This window comes from Thermobia domestica, chromosome 9 (genome assembly GCF_964235325.1).
Source record: "Thermobia domestica chromosome 9, izTheDome1.hap1.1, whole genome shotgun sequence".
NCBI lineage: Eukaryota > Metazoa > Arthropoda > Insecta > Zygentoma > Lepismatidae > Thermobia > Thermobia domestica.
Window position 1 is genome coordinate 127827593 of NC_137462.1, and position 21845 is coordinate 127849437.

Here is a 21845-nt window from a genome sequence, read left to right on the forward strand (position 1 = left end):
TGGAGCCATCGAACAACGAGAACCTAATTCGACATGATGTTGATGGTCTTAATGCTGTCACTGGAAATTCGATAAATCAACTGCGAACGGTGCTTTGCCATTCCAGAGCCAAATACAGTTATTTTCTTCCCAGCTTTCTGTGCAGAATGTCCTAATTTGAATATGTAAAGAAAAATTACTCACAATCATCTGTTTCTTATAGTCTACTATTATACTGCCCTCTTCAACAACGGACTGCTTTTTTGACTCTCTGAGCACCCTAACCTGCTTGTTAGAAGTAACGAGAGTTTGTGACATTAGATAAGTCTGGTGTTGTGTTGCTGAGGTGAGGTATCATGGCAATTTCATATGCACCTACCTAATAGTGTGAAATATTGAGATATTTATACAATCGTTAAGACCAATTATTTCGATACCAGCATCAAACGATTAACAGAGTCATAAAATTTTAGACAATTAGCACACAAGCAATAAATCACAACTTATTATCCACCATACGTGAAACAAACTCTCCTATAGTACGGTAATTCAATTAATTCCGGATCATGTTTAAAATTACATTAAACAAATTAACTATATTCAGAGCTCCATTTCTCTGTAAATCAATTGATAACCCTCGAACAACTTCAATAAACATTCATTTCTTCCGTGTTCGATTCCCTGAGATTGCATTAACATTCAAACGCAATTAATTCCAATTTTAACTGTATAGGTCGACCTTTCATATAACTTTGGAGCAGGAAAGAGGTCACTAAACTTCAACAAATACCGATAACAAACATTCACTTTTTAAACACAACAAGTTCATCAAAATCAGCAAACCTAATTACCCCTTTATGTTCTACACACACTTTTTATGACCCTTCCTAAAATGAACAACCTTCTTTATTCTACAAATAGTAATAGATACGTAACTGTTTATGTTCTAGTAACTATTTCCGTACGTTATCCACAATTTTCCTAACCTGAGCAGTGATTTTTATCTCAGTTTGTTTTAATTCGTCTTTCAGTATATTCTAACTTCTTGTTTCATCTTCGTAAATATTTGTATCTTCTTCTTTCTGTGTACTATACGATCCTGTTATTTAGCGATGCAATTGAGGAATTTGTCGAAAATGCTAGTTGGGGGATTTGTTGATTTTCGCGTTCAGAGGATTTGTCCAAGTTGGAGGTTGAGGTTTTTGTCTATTTTCGCAATTGGGGGATTAGCCCACACCCAAAGAATCCCTGGAAAATATTTTGCCAGGCCATTGTTATAAAATATACTATATAGGCCTATGCCAGATTAACACGACAAATGCAGAATAGTTGATATTCAAATAACTATTCAATTCAATAATATTTTGGTTATTATTGATCACCACTTGTATTAGGCTAACGTAGCTATAATTTAACTCAGTGATAGAGCGCCACCTTTGGTACTTGGAGCCCCTGGTTCGATTCTAGTACGCCCAAAAAGGGCTTTGTTGTGAACAAATACTGGAAGTGGAGTTTCTTGGGGTTTTCCCAGTTTCTTTATTCCATCATTTCGATCATCATGATCATCATCATCGCCTCTTTCAGTCTCGGAGCATAAGCGTGGAACATTAAGCAAACTAAAACGAAATATTGCCCTACCCCACTGGTCTAGTGCCAAGGGCCTTTGGTACGCTTAGTCCCGGGTTGCAAAGAATTGAAGACTTTGGGGCAAAAACAAGTTAAGTCCAAAAAAATGAAAATGTAAAGGAGGTAGCTTCACAAGGGTTTCCACTCATCCGATTTTCTTCAAACTTGGCACATATATATAGTAGACCGAAAATAACTTACATTTTTTTTGTTTTCGTATTTTTTTTTTGTTTCTCGGAAAATAGGTTAATGGGGATAACCACCAATCACTGATCGTTTGGCCACTACAGAGCCACTTTTTTTTGAAAGCAGCCGAAGGTGGTGATATTCTAGATTTCGAAGAAAATGATTGAGACTGTGATATGTTATAGATGTTCTGATCCTGAGAAAAAGTCTCAACAGGCACAACCACCAATCACTGACCTTTTAGCCACTACAGGGCCACAGTTTTGAAAACAGCAGAAGGTAACGTTATTCTGGATTTCGGTGGAATTGTTTAAAACCGTTAGATGTTGTAGATATTCTGATCCTGAGAAAAAGTCTGAAGAATCACAACCATTTATCACTGAGCGTTTGACCACTCTTTTAAACCGAACAAGAGGTAACGTTTATCTAGACTTCGGTGAAATTGCTTGAAACTGATATGTTGTAGATGATGTGATAATGGGAAAAAATCTCAATAGACAAAACCACCAATTAGTGACCATTTGGCAACTACCGGGCCACATTTTTTAAAACAGCAGAAGGTAAGGATACTCCGGAATTTTGGTAAAATTGTATGAAACTCTGAAAAGTCCGATCCCACAACCGGAAAAATGGATGGGAAGAGTAGTGGCCAACATCATTTAAGCACAGACAACATTCAGATGTTCATCTTGCAGAAGAAAGGAAAACCTTGGAAAGCCCTACACAATTTTTCTCAGGGTCACGACATCTACAACATATCCCAGTTTCATTCATTTACACCGAAATAAAAAATATCGTTATACCCAGCTGTTTTTAAAAACCTGGACCTGTAGTGACCAAACAATCATAATTCGATGGTTGTGTCTATTAAGACTTTTTCTCATGATGAGATCATCTTCAACATATCTTAGTTTTACTCAATCTTACCGAAATCCAGAACATCGTTATACTCGGCTGTTATCAAGAAAGTAGCCCTGTAGTGGCCAAACGTTCTGTGATTGATGGTTATGTCCATTGAGTCTTTATCTCAGGATGACAATATCTACAACATATCACGGTTTCAGTCATTTTCACCGAAATCCAGAACATCACTATCTTAGGCTGCTTTCAAAAAAGTGTCCCTGTAGTGGCCACATGGTCAGTGATTTGTGGCAGTACTCATTGAGACTTTTTCTCAGGAACACCATATATACAATATAACATGGTTTTAAGCAATTCCACCGAAATCCAATTTCCATAAGGATTGTGCAGGGTCCTTAATCATTTCGAAGGGGTCATAGCCCCTGCAACCCTTTTCTTGCAAAAACCACAAAACCCTTATTTCCTACTTTGAAGTAATCTTCGCATCAGCAGAGTTTCGTTTTTTTAAATTGGCCCTTTTAATCAAGGGGGCCCTTTTTTGAAAATGGGGCCTTTGCCCCCTTTAACCTATTTTCCGAAAGAAACAAAAAAAAAAAAAAAACGTGTCTATTTATTTTCGGTCTAGTATATATGTGTCAAGTTTGAAGAAAATCGGAAGAAGAGAAACCCTTTTGAAGCTACCTCCTTTACATTTTCATTTTTTGGACTTAACCTGTTTTTGCCCCAAAGTCTTCAATTAAAATTTGAAAACGCATTACAGTGGTTCAGATTCCACTTTAAAACTCTAGGTTCACGTCTCGTATAGCCCCGATGTTGAAAAGGGGTACTAACTTTCAACAAACAAACAAACAAACGAATAATTACCGATATCATAGTAATATGTTTTTCAATGATACCATATATATTTATACTTTGACTTAAACATTTACTATGAGTAACTAAACTACTTCGTGAAGAACACCATGTTTATGTAAAATATTAACAACTTGATTTTTGGATTGTTTCTAATTATCCTTCTACTTTTTTAAAATCATCTTTTTCAATTGATATAATCGATAACGTTTCAGACATGTCTTTGGATGATTAGCTGATGGAGTTTAAGGTTCGTTTTCAACATCGACGTTACATAAAACTCAGACTTACAGCTTAACGTATAATCCGAGCACATGACCTACTCTCGTAATTGAAGCCGATTCTCCCGCCGCATATGTTCGTATGTTAACCATATAGCAACGAAGGAGTTCGATGTATTATTGGAACACATTTTATTATAAAACATTTTTAATTATATAGAGAAAAAGAAGCAAAATGAGTACCTCTTTTCCACCACTTTAATTCTACACTACATACTAGCCTATCTTGTGTTCAAGGAACCGTTCCCAAATGAATATGTAATTCATCCACTTTACTTGACCCTATAATTTTGCACATATGAAAATTTCATGAGATCAACTAAAACTTGTTTAGACATAAAGACATAAAAAAAAAAGAAATTTCTTTCTCTTAATTAATGCAAATATACAGTTCGGGTGAGTTAATAAGCTCTTGTTCCTCTACTAACGGAATATGACGGTATCGTAAAAGGAAAAATGACAGTCGTTTCAATATAGATTTATCTTATTAGGCATATTGACAGTTGCCTAAAGAGACATCATTTTGGCGATCAATTGTTGTTAACACAAAATCGTGACTTGAAAAATAATTGTATATATATATCTTTTTATCTTTATATATGTTTCTACAACTCTTGTTATAGTTCACTTTTCTTAAAAAGCTGTAAATTTACTTTCAAAAAAAGAAATTTTTTAGTAAATAAAATAATGGTTACAAGCCTGTTCCTTGTTACAAATATCAATTCCCGTGAGATTAGAGACATACTTATTCAGAAGAACGACCGCCTATGCCAGTGGTAAAAAAAAATCCAGACTTGAATAAATTTGTAATTGTACTTTTAAGCGGGGGCACGGTGGCTGAGTGGTAGAGCGTTTATCTCTGGTTCGTGGAGTCTCTATTTCGAAGAGATAAGCGTGGAATTAAAAAATGTAATTTTGTGTTCTTGTAATTAATTGAGAGACAGATTACTTACAAGAACACAAAATTCCACGACAAGTTAAGAAAATTCCAATTGTTAACCGTCAAATTAAAAAGTTACATTGTAATTTAAAAATGTAATTTTGTGTTCTTCTGGTTTCAAGAATTTTGCCAATACTACAAATTTGATGTCATTGAATTGGAAAACAAAATTACATTTTTATTTACCGAAACTCTTTCAGTCTGCCAAAATATTAATAATTTAGATAGGCAGTAAAAAATTGTGTAATATTCGAAAATGCACTCATTATGCTCTATAGGAGGGAATAAAATAAAACTAGCAATAAATCATGTTCGCTGTCTTGTAAAAGTAATTTGAACTCTAGTATTAAAACCTTCAAAACATTACATCTACATTTACCTCAATTTTGAAGAATATTTCAACCAAAATAACGTTTCAGCTTAGGATACTGTTCCAGATTTACTAATAAGCAAGCAGCTGAAATAAATCACTGATTAAATAATATTCTTTCTAGTCATTTCTCAATTGTTTTATTTAGTGGATTTTCTTTCACAATTTCAGTTCAATACTTGCTTTTGGACTTTACTAAATTAAACTTCAGGTATATAATATACCTCACTCCTGCTAAAAAAAAAAAAAAAAAAAAAAAAGCAAAAATATATACAAGACTATGAATATAATTCACGTACTTTTAATAATCATCGAAGTTTCTGAGTGACTAATTTTGAAAATATTTATCACAATAAATGAAACTAAATATTTAGTATACGACAATATTAAAATAACATAAATTCCGATAATTTAGAAGAATTTTCCTAAATATATGCATTTCGATGGATAACAAACTTGATCATTAGTATCACTACGCCCACATATCCCTTAGTTAATGATGAATCACATAATTTGTCTGACATACTCCCTTTAAAAAGAAGTACTTTTAAACATATACAATAGCTCTGTTCTTCAATAGTAACTTCTTATCCCTGAGGACGGCCCTGATTAAAACTTCATACCTTGTTATTTATTTATTTATTTATACCTAGGTAGGCTATATAAAGTTTCTCATTCGTTTAAACTAAATTTCTCTCAACTCACCTAAAATCTTACTGACACAATTTGCGCAATTACTCTCTTATGTAGTCACTTACTTCTGTAGTAGATTTCAATATTGCTCGGGAAAGGGGGGGGGGAGCATTAAGGTGTGGTACGTGTGGTTTCATTGTCACTATCGAAGTAAATATCCAGATCCTCAGGGAACCAAACAAACTTTGGGGTGGAGGTATGTCCCCCAGGATTGGTGTTCGTGCCCTGTTGTATATTGTATGTAATTAATTGGAATCCTCTTTGATATTATATAAAATGAACTAGAAAATAATACACAATGAAAAAAGTATTTAAAAAAAAAAAGTGCTACCATATTAATAAATACATAATATACGTTCGAAAGTCTTTAAAAATGTGGTATGTTCTGTAATAATATTGATTTAAACAGAAAAAGGAAACAGAAGTATGGTAGATACTGAATGAAATTCATAAATAAATTATTATATCTCATCTGCATTGTTGTTAAAAAATAGAGATGGAGAGATGGAATATAAGAAAATTATAGTATCCACTGATGGAGTATCAGAAAATTATAGTATTCACTCATCTCTAATGCCTATATATTTGCCACATTTGCTAGAAATACATAATATAAGTGTCTACCTAGCTATCTGTTGAATATGCTTACATAATTTTGCACAGGATGCAGAGAGTGTGGCCTTCAATCAATTACTTTCTACATCACCGCCCATTATACGCTGTTTAGAGATGTGAGAGTCGTGAAAAGAAAGAAAAAAAAACTGTAACATTAATAGTAGTAGTACAACAAGTAATAACAATAGTAGTAATAAAGAAAATGAGAGGTGAGTGAATATTTGAGAGCGAAGACCTTCTGAAGAGCGGAGGAGTTTTTCCCACTCCATTCTTTGACGGCTGCCAAACGGAGGCTGTCTGCAGAGAAAGGCAGAAAGGGAGAGAGAAAAGACGGATCGCAGGAAGGATTGGGTGGGAATGTCGCGGGCGTGGATCTCATATGAAAAAGGTGAAGGCATATAAAACTTGGAATTAGATCGCCTCCTAAACCATTGTGTTCACTTCCGCGCGTTGAATCGCAGATTAGCTACCAAGCGATTCTGTGTTTTTTCTTAAGAAGTTTTCGACAGTTTTTTTTGCTAAAAAGTTGTTAAAAACATAAAACAAGGAAGTTTCTTCGTTTTTGTTTATTTGTTTATTTGCGTCTTCTAAAGGATGAGGTGGTTTCTGGTAAGTTTTTCAAATAATCAACATAAATAAATAAAATACGGTGTGATACTTGTTAAATTTAATTCTTTTTGTTAAAATTCTAAAGTGCTTCGTTCTGAAATCAAGAACTTATAACAGAAACATAATAAGATATATATTTAGTACAGTGCTTCCTCTATTTCAAAGGAAATTGTGGTACATACAAAACAGAAAAGTGCATCAAGTGAGTTGCTTCTTCGTGGACGTGCTTACTGTATTCGAGGCATCGGATGCGAGTCCTCGTTGGGTACTTGACTCCGTTACAAGCTCAACTAGTGGTTTGGAACTAATTTTAAACTTTAGACTCCATCTGATAGGATCACGATGCTAAAAGGGTGCTAAAATTCAATCAAACAACCACCATAAATTCACATCAATTTACGTCATTTGGCTTTTTTTTTTTTTTTTTTTTTTGCATGTATTATTGAAGTGATTGTATTCTTTTCCACTTTAACAGTAGTTCTCTTTCTTTCATTTGACTTTTTTTTTTAACGTGAATATCCAGCGCTTACGTGAAAATTTCCGAAAAATATTCGGGATTCGTTAAGGAATTAAAACACAATATTTTAAAAATTAAACCACAATGACTTATACTATAATAATATAAAAATCAAATAAGTTTTTAAAAAAATCAAATCCATAATTATATTTCTAACTACAATCCGTTAAATAATATGAATTTTATTATTATTATTATTATTATTATTATTATTATTATTATTATACTTTTAGTGAATAATTATAATCACTCACCTCTCTTAATGAGAAAGCATCAGGGTTAAAAGATAAACAGTGAAGTTCCTAATTAAAGTTATGGATATTGACTATTTTCAATTTATCGTTTCATTGGGAAATGAAATCTTTAATTTTTACGTCCCACGATTATGCCGGTTAGACTAAAAGAGACGGTGATGATGGGAGATGAGTAAAATGGTGGAATGAAGAAAACGGGAGAACCCCGAGAAAACCCACGAGCACGGTGTTTGTCCACCACAAAGTCCACACGGCGCGAGCTGGGATCGAACGAGGGACCCCAAGCACCGGAGGTGAACGCTCTACCACTGAGCCACCGCGCTCCTTATCGTTTCATTGGGGTGGGTGAAACTTACAGTGGTATGGGTATTTTTTTTTCAAAAACATACGTAGTCATAGAAATCAAATCTAGATAAGTCAAATCTGTTACCACAAAACGTAAATCAGAGCTTCATTCAACTGAAAACAAATGACGCTGGAAGTTCTAGTGATAAAGGAAACATATTTTGTTCCCAAATTTATTATAGTGTTATAATAGTCTTGAAAAAACAAAGAAAACGACTTGTGCCACCGTATAGCTTTAACCTATCCATATAATTCTACCCAATTGCAATAAGTAGCCTAATTCAAGTTACAATTTAGAGTTCAGGTATTCAATATTTCCCAGATATTAAATAGCTAAATAAATAACAGTATTCAAATGATTGCACACCATATGAAGTATATAAAGTAAAATCTCAGTACGGTAAAACTAAGACACAATTGCAAAGACAGAAACTGGCTATTAATATCTAAGCTTCATACTGTATTCATACTATAAGGTAATATTTATAGTTTCATCCCGACAAGTGTGTATGAGGAATTTTTTTATGAATGGAATCTCCTTTTTGCTTGGAACTTTTTATATTTAAATTTATTCAGAATGCAATAGTCATATATGTTGGTATTACCACGAAAATGCATAGAGTTTTGCAGTTATAGAACTCATGAATTTCGTTATTCAGTGTGTGAATATGGATTTAATTCAATCGGAATAACTGAATAATCAGAGCCTATACAGATATGCCAAGTCGCAGTAACGAAGTCTTTAAAGAATCCTTTTACAAAAGTTCTAAGGTTTCCTTGCACTTGGTGTTACTGAATAATAATAATAATAATAATAATAATAATAATAATAATAATAATAATAATAATAATAATAATAATAATAATAATAATAATAATAAATTCTGGTAAAGACAATAAAAAGGATCACGCCAAGGCGTTTCAATTTCGCCCAGTAGATGTCAACAGCTGGAGGTCGCTTGCTTCTATCTAAATGCGCGTCTTTCAGCATTCTACAATATTTTACCGTTGTTTCAATAGTAGAAAATTGGATATACGGTAGATAGCCACTTACTCGTTAAGAAGTTAAGGGATTGATTCCATTAACGAATCGCTCTAGGTGACTATTGCAAAAACAAAACAAAACAAAACAAAGCAAAACAAAATAATAATAAAGAATTCAAATATTCGCATTCGTTTAAAAGTTATCGTTGCGGAATAATGGACGTAGGTACGTAAGAACATTATAATCTTATAACGCGGCGTTTGCATGATCCTAATAATAGAGACAACTCAATAGTCTAGTGACTAGCGTGCGTTCATGTGGTGCACACATGAGGAACTAACGCTCTCTAGTCGTCCCGGTCTCACTTTAAACCAGCGTTTCCCAACCGGTGTGCCGCGGCACACTGGTGTGCCGCGAATGGGCCGCTGGTGTGCCGCGAGAAAATCGAAACAAATTATTAATTCTATACGAACCAAATTGCAAGACAGGGGAAAATGTATATTTATATTTCACATTACTATGAACCTCTACTATAAATCTACAATTTTAAATTTCATACTGTGTTACTTTTCTGTACATTTTTAATGTTGAAAAACGTATTTATCATTGTCATGACCATTATTACTTCTTTATTGTTGCAGACTATTTCGTAACTTGAAATTTTAACATATCATTCAATAAATTCAACAAAGCAAGCATGCATACAAATTACCTACATTTGTGTTTTAAAAGTATAGGAGATTTGTTTATTTGTTCGTTATTTAGTGATCTTCCCTTTTAGTTAGAGGTTAGATACAGTTTTCGAAAGAGAAAGTGGATTTTTAAAAACCCGAGTCCTATATTTCATTGCTATTGTTTTCTATTTTAAAATTAGAATGAAAAATAAGTATAATGATTTAGCACGGGGGAAAAATCAGTGATCGAGCTTTCTTCTCTGTAAGAAGGAAATTAGTAATCACATTAAAATACCACGGTAATTATATATATATATATATATATATATATATATATATATATATATATATATATATATATATATATATGGATGTGCCGCGAGAATTCAAGTTACACCTGTAGTGTGCCGCAAGTTGAAAAAGGTTGGGAAACGCTGCTTTAAACTGTAGACATTGTCCTATTTAGTCTCGCTGTTGGCGAAAGAAGTATATACGTATAAATCAATTAATCAATTAATTTTTAATTTTAGTTTTAAAATATTTTATTTTTAGATACGAAATAGTACGATAGAGACACAATAGCTATATTCCAATAGTTATTAAATAATAGATTAGAAACTTTGATCTAGGGAGAGTACGGTGGCTCAGTGGTAGAATTCTTACCTATGATGCGTGGGGTCCCTGGTTCGATTTCCACCCAGGTAAGTTTCTGATGGACAATATTATGTCCGTAGGTTTCTCGGGGTAGTCCAGTTTTCTCCCCTATTCTCATTCCACCAATTCTTCCATCATCATTCACTTGACTTAATCAATGCATCCCTTAGCCTAAATCGTGGGACGTTCAACTAAAAACAACAACAAGAAGAAAAAACCTTGATCTACTCGTATCATTTTCAATCAATTTCGAAAGACAAAGCAAACTAAGCTAATCTTATTGCTTAGAAAATGTAATTTTCACCGTGCCATAGTTAAGAACTTGCTTTTATTAAATTGAGAATCTCGTTCAAATTGGTATTGTTCATTAAGGCAGTGGATCTCAACTGGTGTGTTGCGTCACACTGATGTACCGTTCAGTCCCATAGGGTGCACTGATACGTTTTATAATTTAAAAATCATGAACCATTTAATAATTAATCAAAATCAATTTTGAGACAAACTATCCCAAACCATCCAACTCCTTTAGCACAACAACAATGCTCAATAATAGTCCATAGAGTCACTACTTTATTAAAATTTACAGGCTTACAGTATTATAATTTATTTTATTATTGTTCTTATTGTTATTATTATTAATAATAATAATAATACAAAATCTGTCGTGATATCATGGACATTTAGTAATGTGTGTTGTCAACTGAAAAAGGTTGGCCACCACTGCATTAAAGGGTTGCATTAAAAAAAATTATGTTCTATAATATCATAATATGTGTTATCTAGAAAAAGAAAATTGTCCCAAAGATAAGACATACTAGCTATCACTAGATCTCTTTGATGCGTGAAATCCTCATGCGTAGTTTTTGAGAAAATCGATTTTTTGTATACTTAAAAATTGATGTTGATGTTAAGATGTATTAAAATGAAACAGATACTGAATTATACAGTAATCAAGCTTTTTCTTTATGACACTTGCAAGGCAGAATAAATTCGAACAGTAATGAGAAATCATACAACATGAAAATTACCTTTACAAACTTGAATTTTTGTTCAACTGTAATACAAAGACTTGAATCAATTGATAAATTACATTGAACTGAGCAAACTGGGATGATTGACGATAAATTCTCCTGCATAGTTTTTGAGAATATCGAGAAAAATAAATTTCTATAGCGCTAAAATCTATGTCGTTAGTTGCAAAATATAACTGATAGTTTTTAAAAAAAAATATTCTGATGAAACAGATTGCTTATCCCCGTACATGAAAGACCAAGTCCAAACTGATTGACTTGTGAATGCTTACGCGTAACTGCTTAAAGCTAATACTCTAAATTTGGACAGTACATATATATAAAAGGGCGGATCCAAGTGGGGATATAGGGGCTATAGCCCCCCCCGTGACCCTCAGGAATACACTGGATAAAATGGACTTCAATCCCGTTTTACACTGGATAAAGCGGCAAACTATGGTTTCGACCCTCCCTTGATCATATCCTGCATCCGCCACTGTATCTATCTATGTATAAACTTATATATATATATATATATATATATATATATATATATATAGTAATTTCGACGTGAAAAGTGGGGAAATCAGGGTTACAAGTATTATAAAAAGATCTCCATATCTCGGAATTTCAAGGTTAGAAACCTAAAATTTGGTGTTTGGACTTTTAATTTAAAAGTGGAAATGAAGTGCTCCAGCGTTTCTAGTTATTTGTCTTAGAAGAAAATTGAAATGAAGTCTTTACCGTTTAACGTCCCGCGATTATACCTTTTAGGCTAAGGGAGACGACTGATTAAAATAAGTGAATGATGATGGAAGAATTGGTGGAATGAAAATGTGGTAGGAAACGGGAGTACTCCCGAGAAAATCTATTGATAAGACGTTGTCCACTACAAATTTACTTGGGCGGGGATCGAATCAGGGACCTCATGCACCAGAGGTAAGAATTCAAATACCGGTATTTTCAATAAGCTTAATCTTTTCTCTGTAATACCTGGTACAATTCAGATAGTAACAAATATTTTACAAACAATGCTCATCACAGTTTCTTCAAGTTGATTTTTTAAAAATAATTAACTTACTATAAGACTAAGTTTTCAGAATAAGTCCTGAGCTTATTACTTCTACAATATTATTAGTGTTTAATGCAGGCCCGTATCCACGGGAGGCTAGTGCCCTCCCCCTAAATTTGTACTGCCTCCTAAAATTTTCACTGTAGGCTTGCAAATGAACTATATAATATGGTGATGAACTATGATATGACTGGAGCTCCTCCCCCCCCTAACTTCTACCGGAATCCCTAAATTTTGGGGCTGACTGTGAGCCTGGTTTAATGAAACAAAAATATTCAAATATGACACATATATGTAACAAGCGATAGATTATAATAAGCTGAACAAAAATGATATATGTAGTATGAAAATTTATCAGTAAATATTTGGGACCATCGCGAAAAACAATTTCTTTTTTCCTAGCTTTAAATAAAATAACTATACATAAACCTCGCGATTCATTACCGAGAAACTGAGATACAAATATGTAATGATACAAAACTCAAAATTATCATTAAAACTTATTCAATTTCTATTCAACTAAAATATTCTCTGAAGATTATATATCAGACGATAAATCATCTCAAGAGGAAGAAAATAACATGCTTAATTAAGGACAGTGGTGTATTTACGTTTTTTTCGAGGGGGGGGGTCTTTGCTAACTTTATTCCTGGAAATGTGAAAATTCTGCAAGATATTTCATTTACTTTAAAAGAGTAAATAAAATTTCATGGGAGGACTTACGGTAAGCTCTGAAGTCTTCCCCCTTAAATACGACAGTGCTTAAGGATAAAGTCTCATGTGTAGTTTTTGACAAAACGAACTTTTATGGTGCTAACAAAAGTTCGTCATTCGTTGCCAATCTGACATGATAGTTTTTATCCTAATGGACTAGATTATTTATTTATTTACTTATTTATTTTGTGTACTGTGTATAGCAAAATGTACACTGTTTAGTATCAAATATCTATTGCTGTTTAATTTGTGTTAACAGTGGCACAGCTACTACTTGTAACAAATAGCCAAGAGTTAGTATGAAATTTACACAAATGTTGATTGCAACATAATAAGGGAAATTCACAATTATTCATTACTTTGGCTCTTCCTTCATATGAAGTCGGCCAGAGTAACATCGACCGAAAATCAATCCTTTCAAACCGTTCCAATTTGTTTCTAGCTTTGAAAAAAAAAAGTAGTGGTGCTTGTGTACACCACGTGACGAATTTTGGTTTGTATGGTGCACTATTTTCTCAATTAATATTGAAACCAGAGATGGTAGTTGATTTATACCACTTCTAGTTTCAGTAGAGACATAAAAAAAAGGAGACAATGTACTCTTGGGACGGTTAATTGATTGCAGAAAATAGCTTCCTATTATCTGTTACCGTTTACACTCTATCATGAACCAAACGTTAAAACCAGAAATAGTTGCTTCCTGCCACTTTCGGTTTGAATAAGAGGGTTTAAAAGAGAAGATCCCTCTTAGAATAAAGAGGTTAAAATCTATTTTTAAAACACTAAATCGATTTAGAAAAAAATGTTTCTCACTATCGCTTTTCGTTTTTCCTCTATTTAGATCACACTGAGAATAATCCGTTATTCGGACAGCGGTATACTACAGAAATATACGGAATCTTTATGTTTACTACGGAAGTCAGTACGGAGCATACGTTATCCATATAAAACATACTTTTTCCGCTTAAATATTAAATCTTGCCGCTGCAGGATATCTGACATCTAACATTCTTCTGGATATTACATATGTACACGTATCCTCATCCGCAAAAAAAAGTTCGCATATACTGTAACTTCCACATTTTTATTAATAACTCGCTTTTCTGACTATATTATCGCTTCTTTGTGCTTTCCTTAACAAAGCAGTGTAATAATGCATAATTATTTATTATTTTAGAGAAAAAATAAAGCAAAATAAGAAAATTATAAGCAAAAAACCTTTAATCTTATGAAACCTTAGTGTGTCAAATAATTACACGAAGAATATCCCGTGGGAAAAAAGAGGGAAAATGACACAGGTATTAGGAAACACTCACTAACATGTGAAGCTATTGAACAGAAACATGAACTGAAGAGTCAACTACGTATTTCTGCGTTTAATATGCAATTCACACTTCATGCACAGTTCCAATATGCAAAATCAGTCAATATCTTCAGTTGAAATTACTGATATAGGGAGAAAATTACTATTTAAAACTTCAGGTGTGAACGTGCGCTTGGAGCGATATATGAGCATTATTACAGCATATTCTTTTATGAATTGTCTCGGTGGTCAAACGTGTTTAGTAGTGTTCTTGAAAGTCTAACATCGTAGGGCGGCAGTTCGAATCTGCCTCCCGGCAGTTTTGATTTTTTTCAACATATGGAAACATTTCTTTAAATATAAAGTTCTGCTTTGAAGTGCTTGAAAAAAAAATCAGATGAACTATCACGTTTCAAAGCCTGTTACATTTGTTCACCCTGTCATCATTTATATACGAAGACGCTAAAATGAGGAACGTTAACATTTTTATAATGGGAACAACTTTCTGATTTGAATACCAACCTTAAATCACACGTCCAAAATGAAAATTATTCATGTTCTGATACCTATTGTAATATACAGGTGTGTATATATAGAGAAAGAAAGAGAGAGAGAGAAAGTATGTGAGAGAGATAGAAAACAATATATGCTGTAATTTTAGTTACAACGTAAAAAGTTATTGCAATTCATAATCTGGATTTTTACAAAGCAATTTGAACGCTTGAAGCGACTTAATATTCATAAAGCATCTTTTTCTTGAAGTGTCGCAAATAGTCCGATGCTTTGTAATATGTGCCAAAGAAATAAATGCATGTTTTTAACAGGATAGTATCGTCTACCTTTTGCTTCAATTGATGGTATAAAATAATGTTGAGTTGATTTTAACATCCCTTTCAGCATCGAGGCCATATGAGACGTTTACCTACTGATTAGCGTGAAATCCGAACCACATGAGCTCACACCGGGAATCGAACCGGGTCTCTTACGTCAAAGGTGCGTATGCTAACCGCTTAGCTACGAAGGAACTCGGTATGAAACTAGAATAGCACACATTACCCCATATTATTTCACCGAAAGATTTCTGTTTTATGATCAGTTAAAATAGTATTTCTGGACACCGTAGCGAAAAATGTATTTGCTTTTTCAAGTAGTGTACGAAAAATACAAAGAATAAACAGTAGAAACGGAACCAAGAAATGAATTCAAAGTAAAGTGCTTTGCCTCTCTCGAATAAATCACTCAATGTATTACAAGTGCATATCTCGTGCATTTCCAGTAGAATTATTAAAACGCACTGGCTTTATAACTTGGCTGTGTGGTCTAGTGGCTAGCATGTGTGTCTGTGGTGTACAGGTATCGGGTTTGATTCCCGGTGGGAGAACTTTTGGAATTTTAAATGTTCTCGACGTGTCTGTGTTTGTGTCCCTATCATTCAAGGTTACTGTAAAACGTGTATAACCGAGTAGGAAATATACAGAAAGTACTGATAAGGGGAAAGTAGACTTTGGTAAGTGAACTTCGGGGCCGCCTTTCGCGACGTAAATTAAGAAGAAAATAAGTGGGTTTAGCAAGTCGCTTGAAATTACAGTAATGATTGACGGTTCGGTTCCCAGTCCGGTTTTCTTTCAATATAAGGATATTTTATTTTTTCTAAATACAACGTTACATTTTTAACATTTGAATTGGTTATAAAAACAAAATCAGATAAACTGTCAGCTTTCAAACCTCTGTCACTTTTATTCACCATCTGTTTGTATACGAAGATGACGCTATGGAAATGCTAGCACTACCAAAGTTCAAATAGATTTCTAAGTTAATATCAAATTGAAAATACACGCCCAAAATGAGAATATATGTTTCTGCTTTATATGTATAGTTCAATTATACCAAACAAAATCCGCTATCCCCATTCCCTTTGGCGGTAGGGGTAACTTTAAAATTTTAAAGTGGGACCCCCATTTCTTATTGGACATTTCGATTCTCCAGAAAAAAGTGACTGATTTCACCCAGAATTGAAAACAATTCCTTCACGGATGGCACTTTAATCGATACGGGAAAAGGAGGGGTAGCAAAACGTTATGAAAATGTTTTTTGTCAGATCCGTGCTCTGTGGTCATACAGTTAGCATACTGGACGGCACAGTCAGAGATCCTGATTTCAATTCCTAGTAACCCTAGGGGAACACCAAATGAGTACATAACAAGTAGTGACTATTTTCATGAATATATGCATCATATAAAAATCGCTTAAAGTTTGATACTAAGATATTATTATTATTATTATTATTATTATTATTATTATTATTATTATTATTATTATTATTATTATTATTATTATTATGTTACATATTACTTGAGCTTATAATTTAGAAGACCTAGGCGCAGATGGGAGGACAATATTAAGATGGATCTCGCAGAAATAGGAATACAAAGTAGAAACTGGATCCAGTTAGCTAAGGATAGAAGTCAGTGGAGAGCTTTTGTGAATGCGGCATTGAACCTCCGGGTTCCATAGGCCATAGAATTAGTTAGTTAGGAGGGTAAGTGTGCCTAAAGTCAGCCGTCTCCAGTAGTCAGCCATTTTTCAGTAAAAAGCATATTAAATAAACATACAGTAGCTTGTTATCAAACAAATAATCAACTACAACTTAAATCAGAGCTCCAGTATTCAACCTCATTTGTTCTGGCCTGGTGTGACTCCTCGTGGCAGAAAAGAAAAATTATCATTTGAGGTCTGCTGATGCAAGTGAGCAAAGTGCGCATTTTGTTAATAAAAAAATAAGGAAGAAGCTTTACTTCAAAGTTAAGTTAAAATTATATTATTGTAAAATAGTACGAGTTATTGCTTTCTTCTATGCATGAATGTATCGTAGCTTATCAAAAATTCTTGGTTTATGATACAAACCAAGATATTGCGTAGAAATAAGGGGGCTGACTACAAGTTGCATTTTTGATAACGTTTTCCGGTAGTCAGTCATTAGGGGCTGACTACTGGAAATGACTCTTCACTTCAATTTCCAATGGTCAGCCCCCCATTACTTTCAACGGACGACTACTGGATACATATACTCCAGTAGTCATCCACTTATCATTCATTCAATTTAAATGACACATGACATACAACTAAGACACTTAACTAATACGTAGAAGACTTTTCTAACGATTTAATGAAAAAGTAACTGTTATGATGTCACTAATTGCATCATACAAGTATAATACAGTTATAAAGTACGGGACAAAATTAAACGATCGAAAATGCCATTAAAACTTATGACGATGTTGGTCGTTTATTTTTGTCCCGTACTTTAATATCAGTCTGGTATTGTAACCATTTCAATTCTTGTATTTTTCTAGAACTGAGGGAAAAAAGGTTAAGGATTTATGGCTGGTCTGAATTATTTCTCTAAAATTTAAAAAGGACAGGTAATGAGTATTTATTTTACCCTAAGCATACGCCCTACATAAGCTTTGGGGGCCCGGGCCCCCCGGCCCTAGCAGGATCGACGCCCTTGACCCTGATCATAGCTTAGTCTTTTAATCTAAGGTAGCTATGAGGAAGTAAGGGTTATCCATATCTAATTGATTTATTTTTTTAAATTACTCCGCACAATGTCGCGTTTCTGCACGTTTTTAATTCCAAGGCTGCAATTGCTCTTCAACTATTATTATTATTATTATTATTATTATTATTATTATTATTATTATTATTATTATTATTATTATTATCTGTTCTTATCTGCTCTGTTCCTAGAGTTGCCTGATTGCCGAAACAATACAGAATAATCATAAATATTTACATTCTAACTCACTATGAGCGTGAGGAAAATATGTCTAACAGTTTAAGAACGCGTGATTTAGCGTTTCTTTCAACCAGTCCAAAGACATCTACTGGAATAGACTCAGTGTCAGATGTTTTTGCAATCAGGTGCGTTGAGGATACTCTATCCAAAGAGTCTTCTTATTCTACACTAATGAACACATATAAGGCTATTGTTCTGTCCGAAGAGGATCGATCTGCTATCAGTAGATACTTGCTAGTGAAATGCTCTATATCTTAGTCCTGGAACATACCAAATTTTAGCAATTGGCCGTCTAGAGCCTACAAATATATCTTCGATATCAGAAATAGACGTTACGTCTGACTCAAACCAGGAAAACAACATATCCGTTATGGCATCTTGTACTGAAGCGACGCAAGGTGAAAGGTCTGCTTCTGTTTCTACAGTCAGTAGAGCCAGAAATAACTCCATATGATCTCAGAAGAAATTCAAAGAAAACCTTCGTAAAATACTTCCATATCATCTGGCTTTGATTAGCATCTTTTCTGGCTAGCTCCAATCAAAAACAAAACTACCAAACATGTGCCCAGAGAAAAAGTTCAAAGTGCAGTATCCTCCCAAGCATGGAGAAATTATCAGATGGTAAAGAATGAAAATAAAAGAAAACTAGAAGAGGAATGTCTAAAATGAAAAAGGGAGAGAATACAAAAGAAAGGAAAAATTTTAAGTCAAACAAAAAGAAAAGGACTGTCAAGCCAAGTAGCACTAGTAGTTAAAAAGACGAGACGCAAGAAGTTGTTGAAATGCCGTCTAAGGCCTGAAGAAGAATTCATAAGTGATATTGAGAACGATACACTTAAATATATTGGGTGTCACTTTTGTGATCACTGGTATCACTTAAAATGCACGTGCCTCAGTGTATTATCGTACGAGGAACCTGCTAAACAAGTGCTTATGTGTCCTGAATGTGCTTAATGAACTTCATATTAAAGGGTTAATGTCATAGCTAAATATAAATATCAATGTAAATATAAATGTAAATATAAATAGGCCTATATATTAGTTTTAAATAGGCTAGTCTAGGCCGAGGCACATTTTTCTTAGTTTATGGTAAATATCATACAAGAAGTCCTTTTTCCTGTATCGCAATATATTTTCCACCAGGCCTGCTTCTAGCCACAGAGGTTTGGGGGGGCATAGATATGTTAGGGGGGGCAAGTCATTAAAAATCTCTTACACATATCTAAATTGTGTTTTTTGTGTTGAGGTCTGGAGGGGCCACGAAACGTTTAGGAGGGCCAGGCCCCCTAGCTCCCTCTAGTTGCGGGCCTGTTTTCCACGTAGTTTTTCTTTGTAGGAACTCTGAGTGCAATATATTTGTCCCTTAATTTGCTACTGAGGAATTGGTCTCTAAAATTCCATTAAAAAAGTCAATTCTATAGTGTGGCTGAGTACTGGTTAAAGTAATGGCTGACCTTTGGTTTTCATAGGCCGACTACTGTTTTTTTCAGGGTTTCTGGTATTTTCTTTTTCCTGTGTAATTATGTATAAAAGATTTCCTATGCGAGCTACACAAACGTAAAATTTAAACACTGTTCTTTCTAATGACATATGCAGTAAAAGTTATTAGTAAAAAATGATTTTTTTATACTTTAACAAAGTTGAAAATCTCCTTAAATGGTCGACTACTGGCACATTTACCCTATTACTTGAGATGCAAACTATAGTTGCAATTTTTGAAGGAATGTTGCCTAACTGGAAAGTAGAACTTTACATATTGTTTTGTCTGTGAAACATATGCTTGTTTAGCTTTATTTGAAAGTGTTAATTTTGCCAAAAATATTGAACGTTGGAAAACCGCAATAGCATTTCCTTATAGGGGCCAAAAAAAGAGAGCTGATATTTCTAAAGAAGGCAATCGTAACAAAAACGGATAGGAGATAAACATAAATCGAAAATGTTATGTTGAAAACATTTTCATTGATTTTGTCTTCTGCCTCAGGCACTGACAAGGTCAGACAAATATCGTCTATTACGTTTAAAATTGCCTAAAGGAAAGTTGAACAGAATACCACAGATCTTATCACTCAGTAATCAGTTGTGAAGTGCTCCCTTGTAGTCAAACAACATATATCGAAATAACGTGTTTTCTGCCTCTTAGCAAATAAAAACTACGATCTTACTAGCTCTTGGAGTAACCAACTGCGCATGTCGTTTAATAGCTTCAACTAAAAGGGGTGCTCATTCAACGTGCAACTCGTGAAAAGGGTAGAAGTCAGAAATGGCTGAGAATAGAAAAGAGCGTGTTCTTGCTTTAGTGCAAGAAGGCTATTGCGCTGCACAAGCCGCTGAAAGGTGTGGAGTTTTACCAAGAACAGCACAGAAGTGGATAAAGCGTTTTCGAGAGACTGGAGAAACTATGCGGCGCCGAGGTAGTGGTAGGCGTCGTGTGACAACACCTGAGCAGGATGCCCAGCTTGTTGCTACTGCACGACTTAATCCCAACATGACCGCCAGACAACTTCGGCACGCATCAGCTTTTCCAGGCTCTCGAGATACTGCTGTACGGCGTCTTAGGGAAGCTAATCTTCACGCCCGTCGTGCTGCGGTGAAAGAATTCCTCTCGGAAGAGCATATAAGACGACGGCTTCAGTTTGCGGAAGAAAATGTGAACCGTGATTGGAGACATGTTGTCTTCACAGACGAATGCACATTTTCTTCCTCAAATAATGGCCCAGTAGTCGTGTATCGTCCGAGAGGATCCAGGCATGATCCCAGATACGTTTTCCACAAACGTCACTGTGGACGCGTATCTGTATCTGCTTGGGGTTTCATGACATCACAGTGTCTTGGAGTACTCCATAGGGTAGAGGGGCGTCTTACAGGTGAGCAATATTTACATATCCTTCGGGATGTTATGTTGCCATCTGTGCGTTTTATCTACCCCGATGGAGTAATCCAGTTTCAGCACGACAGGTCTCCGGTTCATATGTGTCAATTAGTTCAGAATTGGCTCTCGCAGCAGGCTGATTTAGAGGTCCTAGATTGGCCACCGCGTGGAGCCGATATGAATATAATTGAGACAGTATGGGCAGAGGTCAAAAGGGTGATGAAGGAGAACTGGCCTAACCCGCCTCCATCCACTAAAAATCAATTATGGGAAATCGTTGAAAACAGCTGGGAGGAAGTCTCCCGTAGTGAACGCTTTCTCCGCAGACTTACCGAAAGCATGCCCAGAAGGCTCCAGGCAGTCATCGATGTAGAAGGTCATTGGACCTCCTATTAAACACTTATATATAAACAGCCCTTTTCAGGGCTACGTATTCCCTTCCATTCTTTTTTTTTTTTTTGAATGCCAATGAAAATGTATCTACGTCACTTTCACCGTTAAACAATGAAAATGAAAAAAAAACATAATAGCAGTGGACAAGACTCGATCGCGCGAACTTGTGTATTGTAATCTCTCACTTATCCCCTGAGCTACGAAGTAACACGTAGATTTTTTGAAAAAGATATTAGTAGTTCAT

The 21845-nt window shown here is 34.5% G+C and overlaps 1 protein-coding gene across 1 annotated transcript in view; it reads left to right on the top strand.

Annotated features, from left to right (window-relative positions):
• Positions 1-6725: 6725 nt before the first annotated feature.
• LOC145694113 (uncharacterized) overlaps positions 6726-21845 on the top strand; it is a 63906-nt gene continuing 48786 nt past the window's right edge. The window contains exon 1 of the mRNA XM_081770232.1: positions 6726-7012. Coding sequence (XP_081626358.1) covers positions 6998-7012 — 15 coding nt within the window. The 5' untranslated portion in view covers positions 6726-6997. The remainder of the gene's footprint in view (positions 7013-21845) is intronic.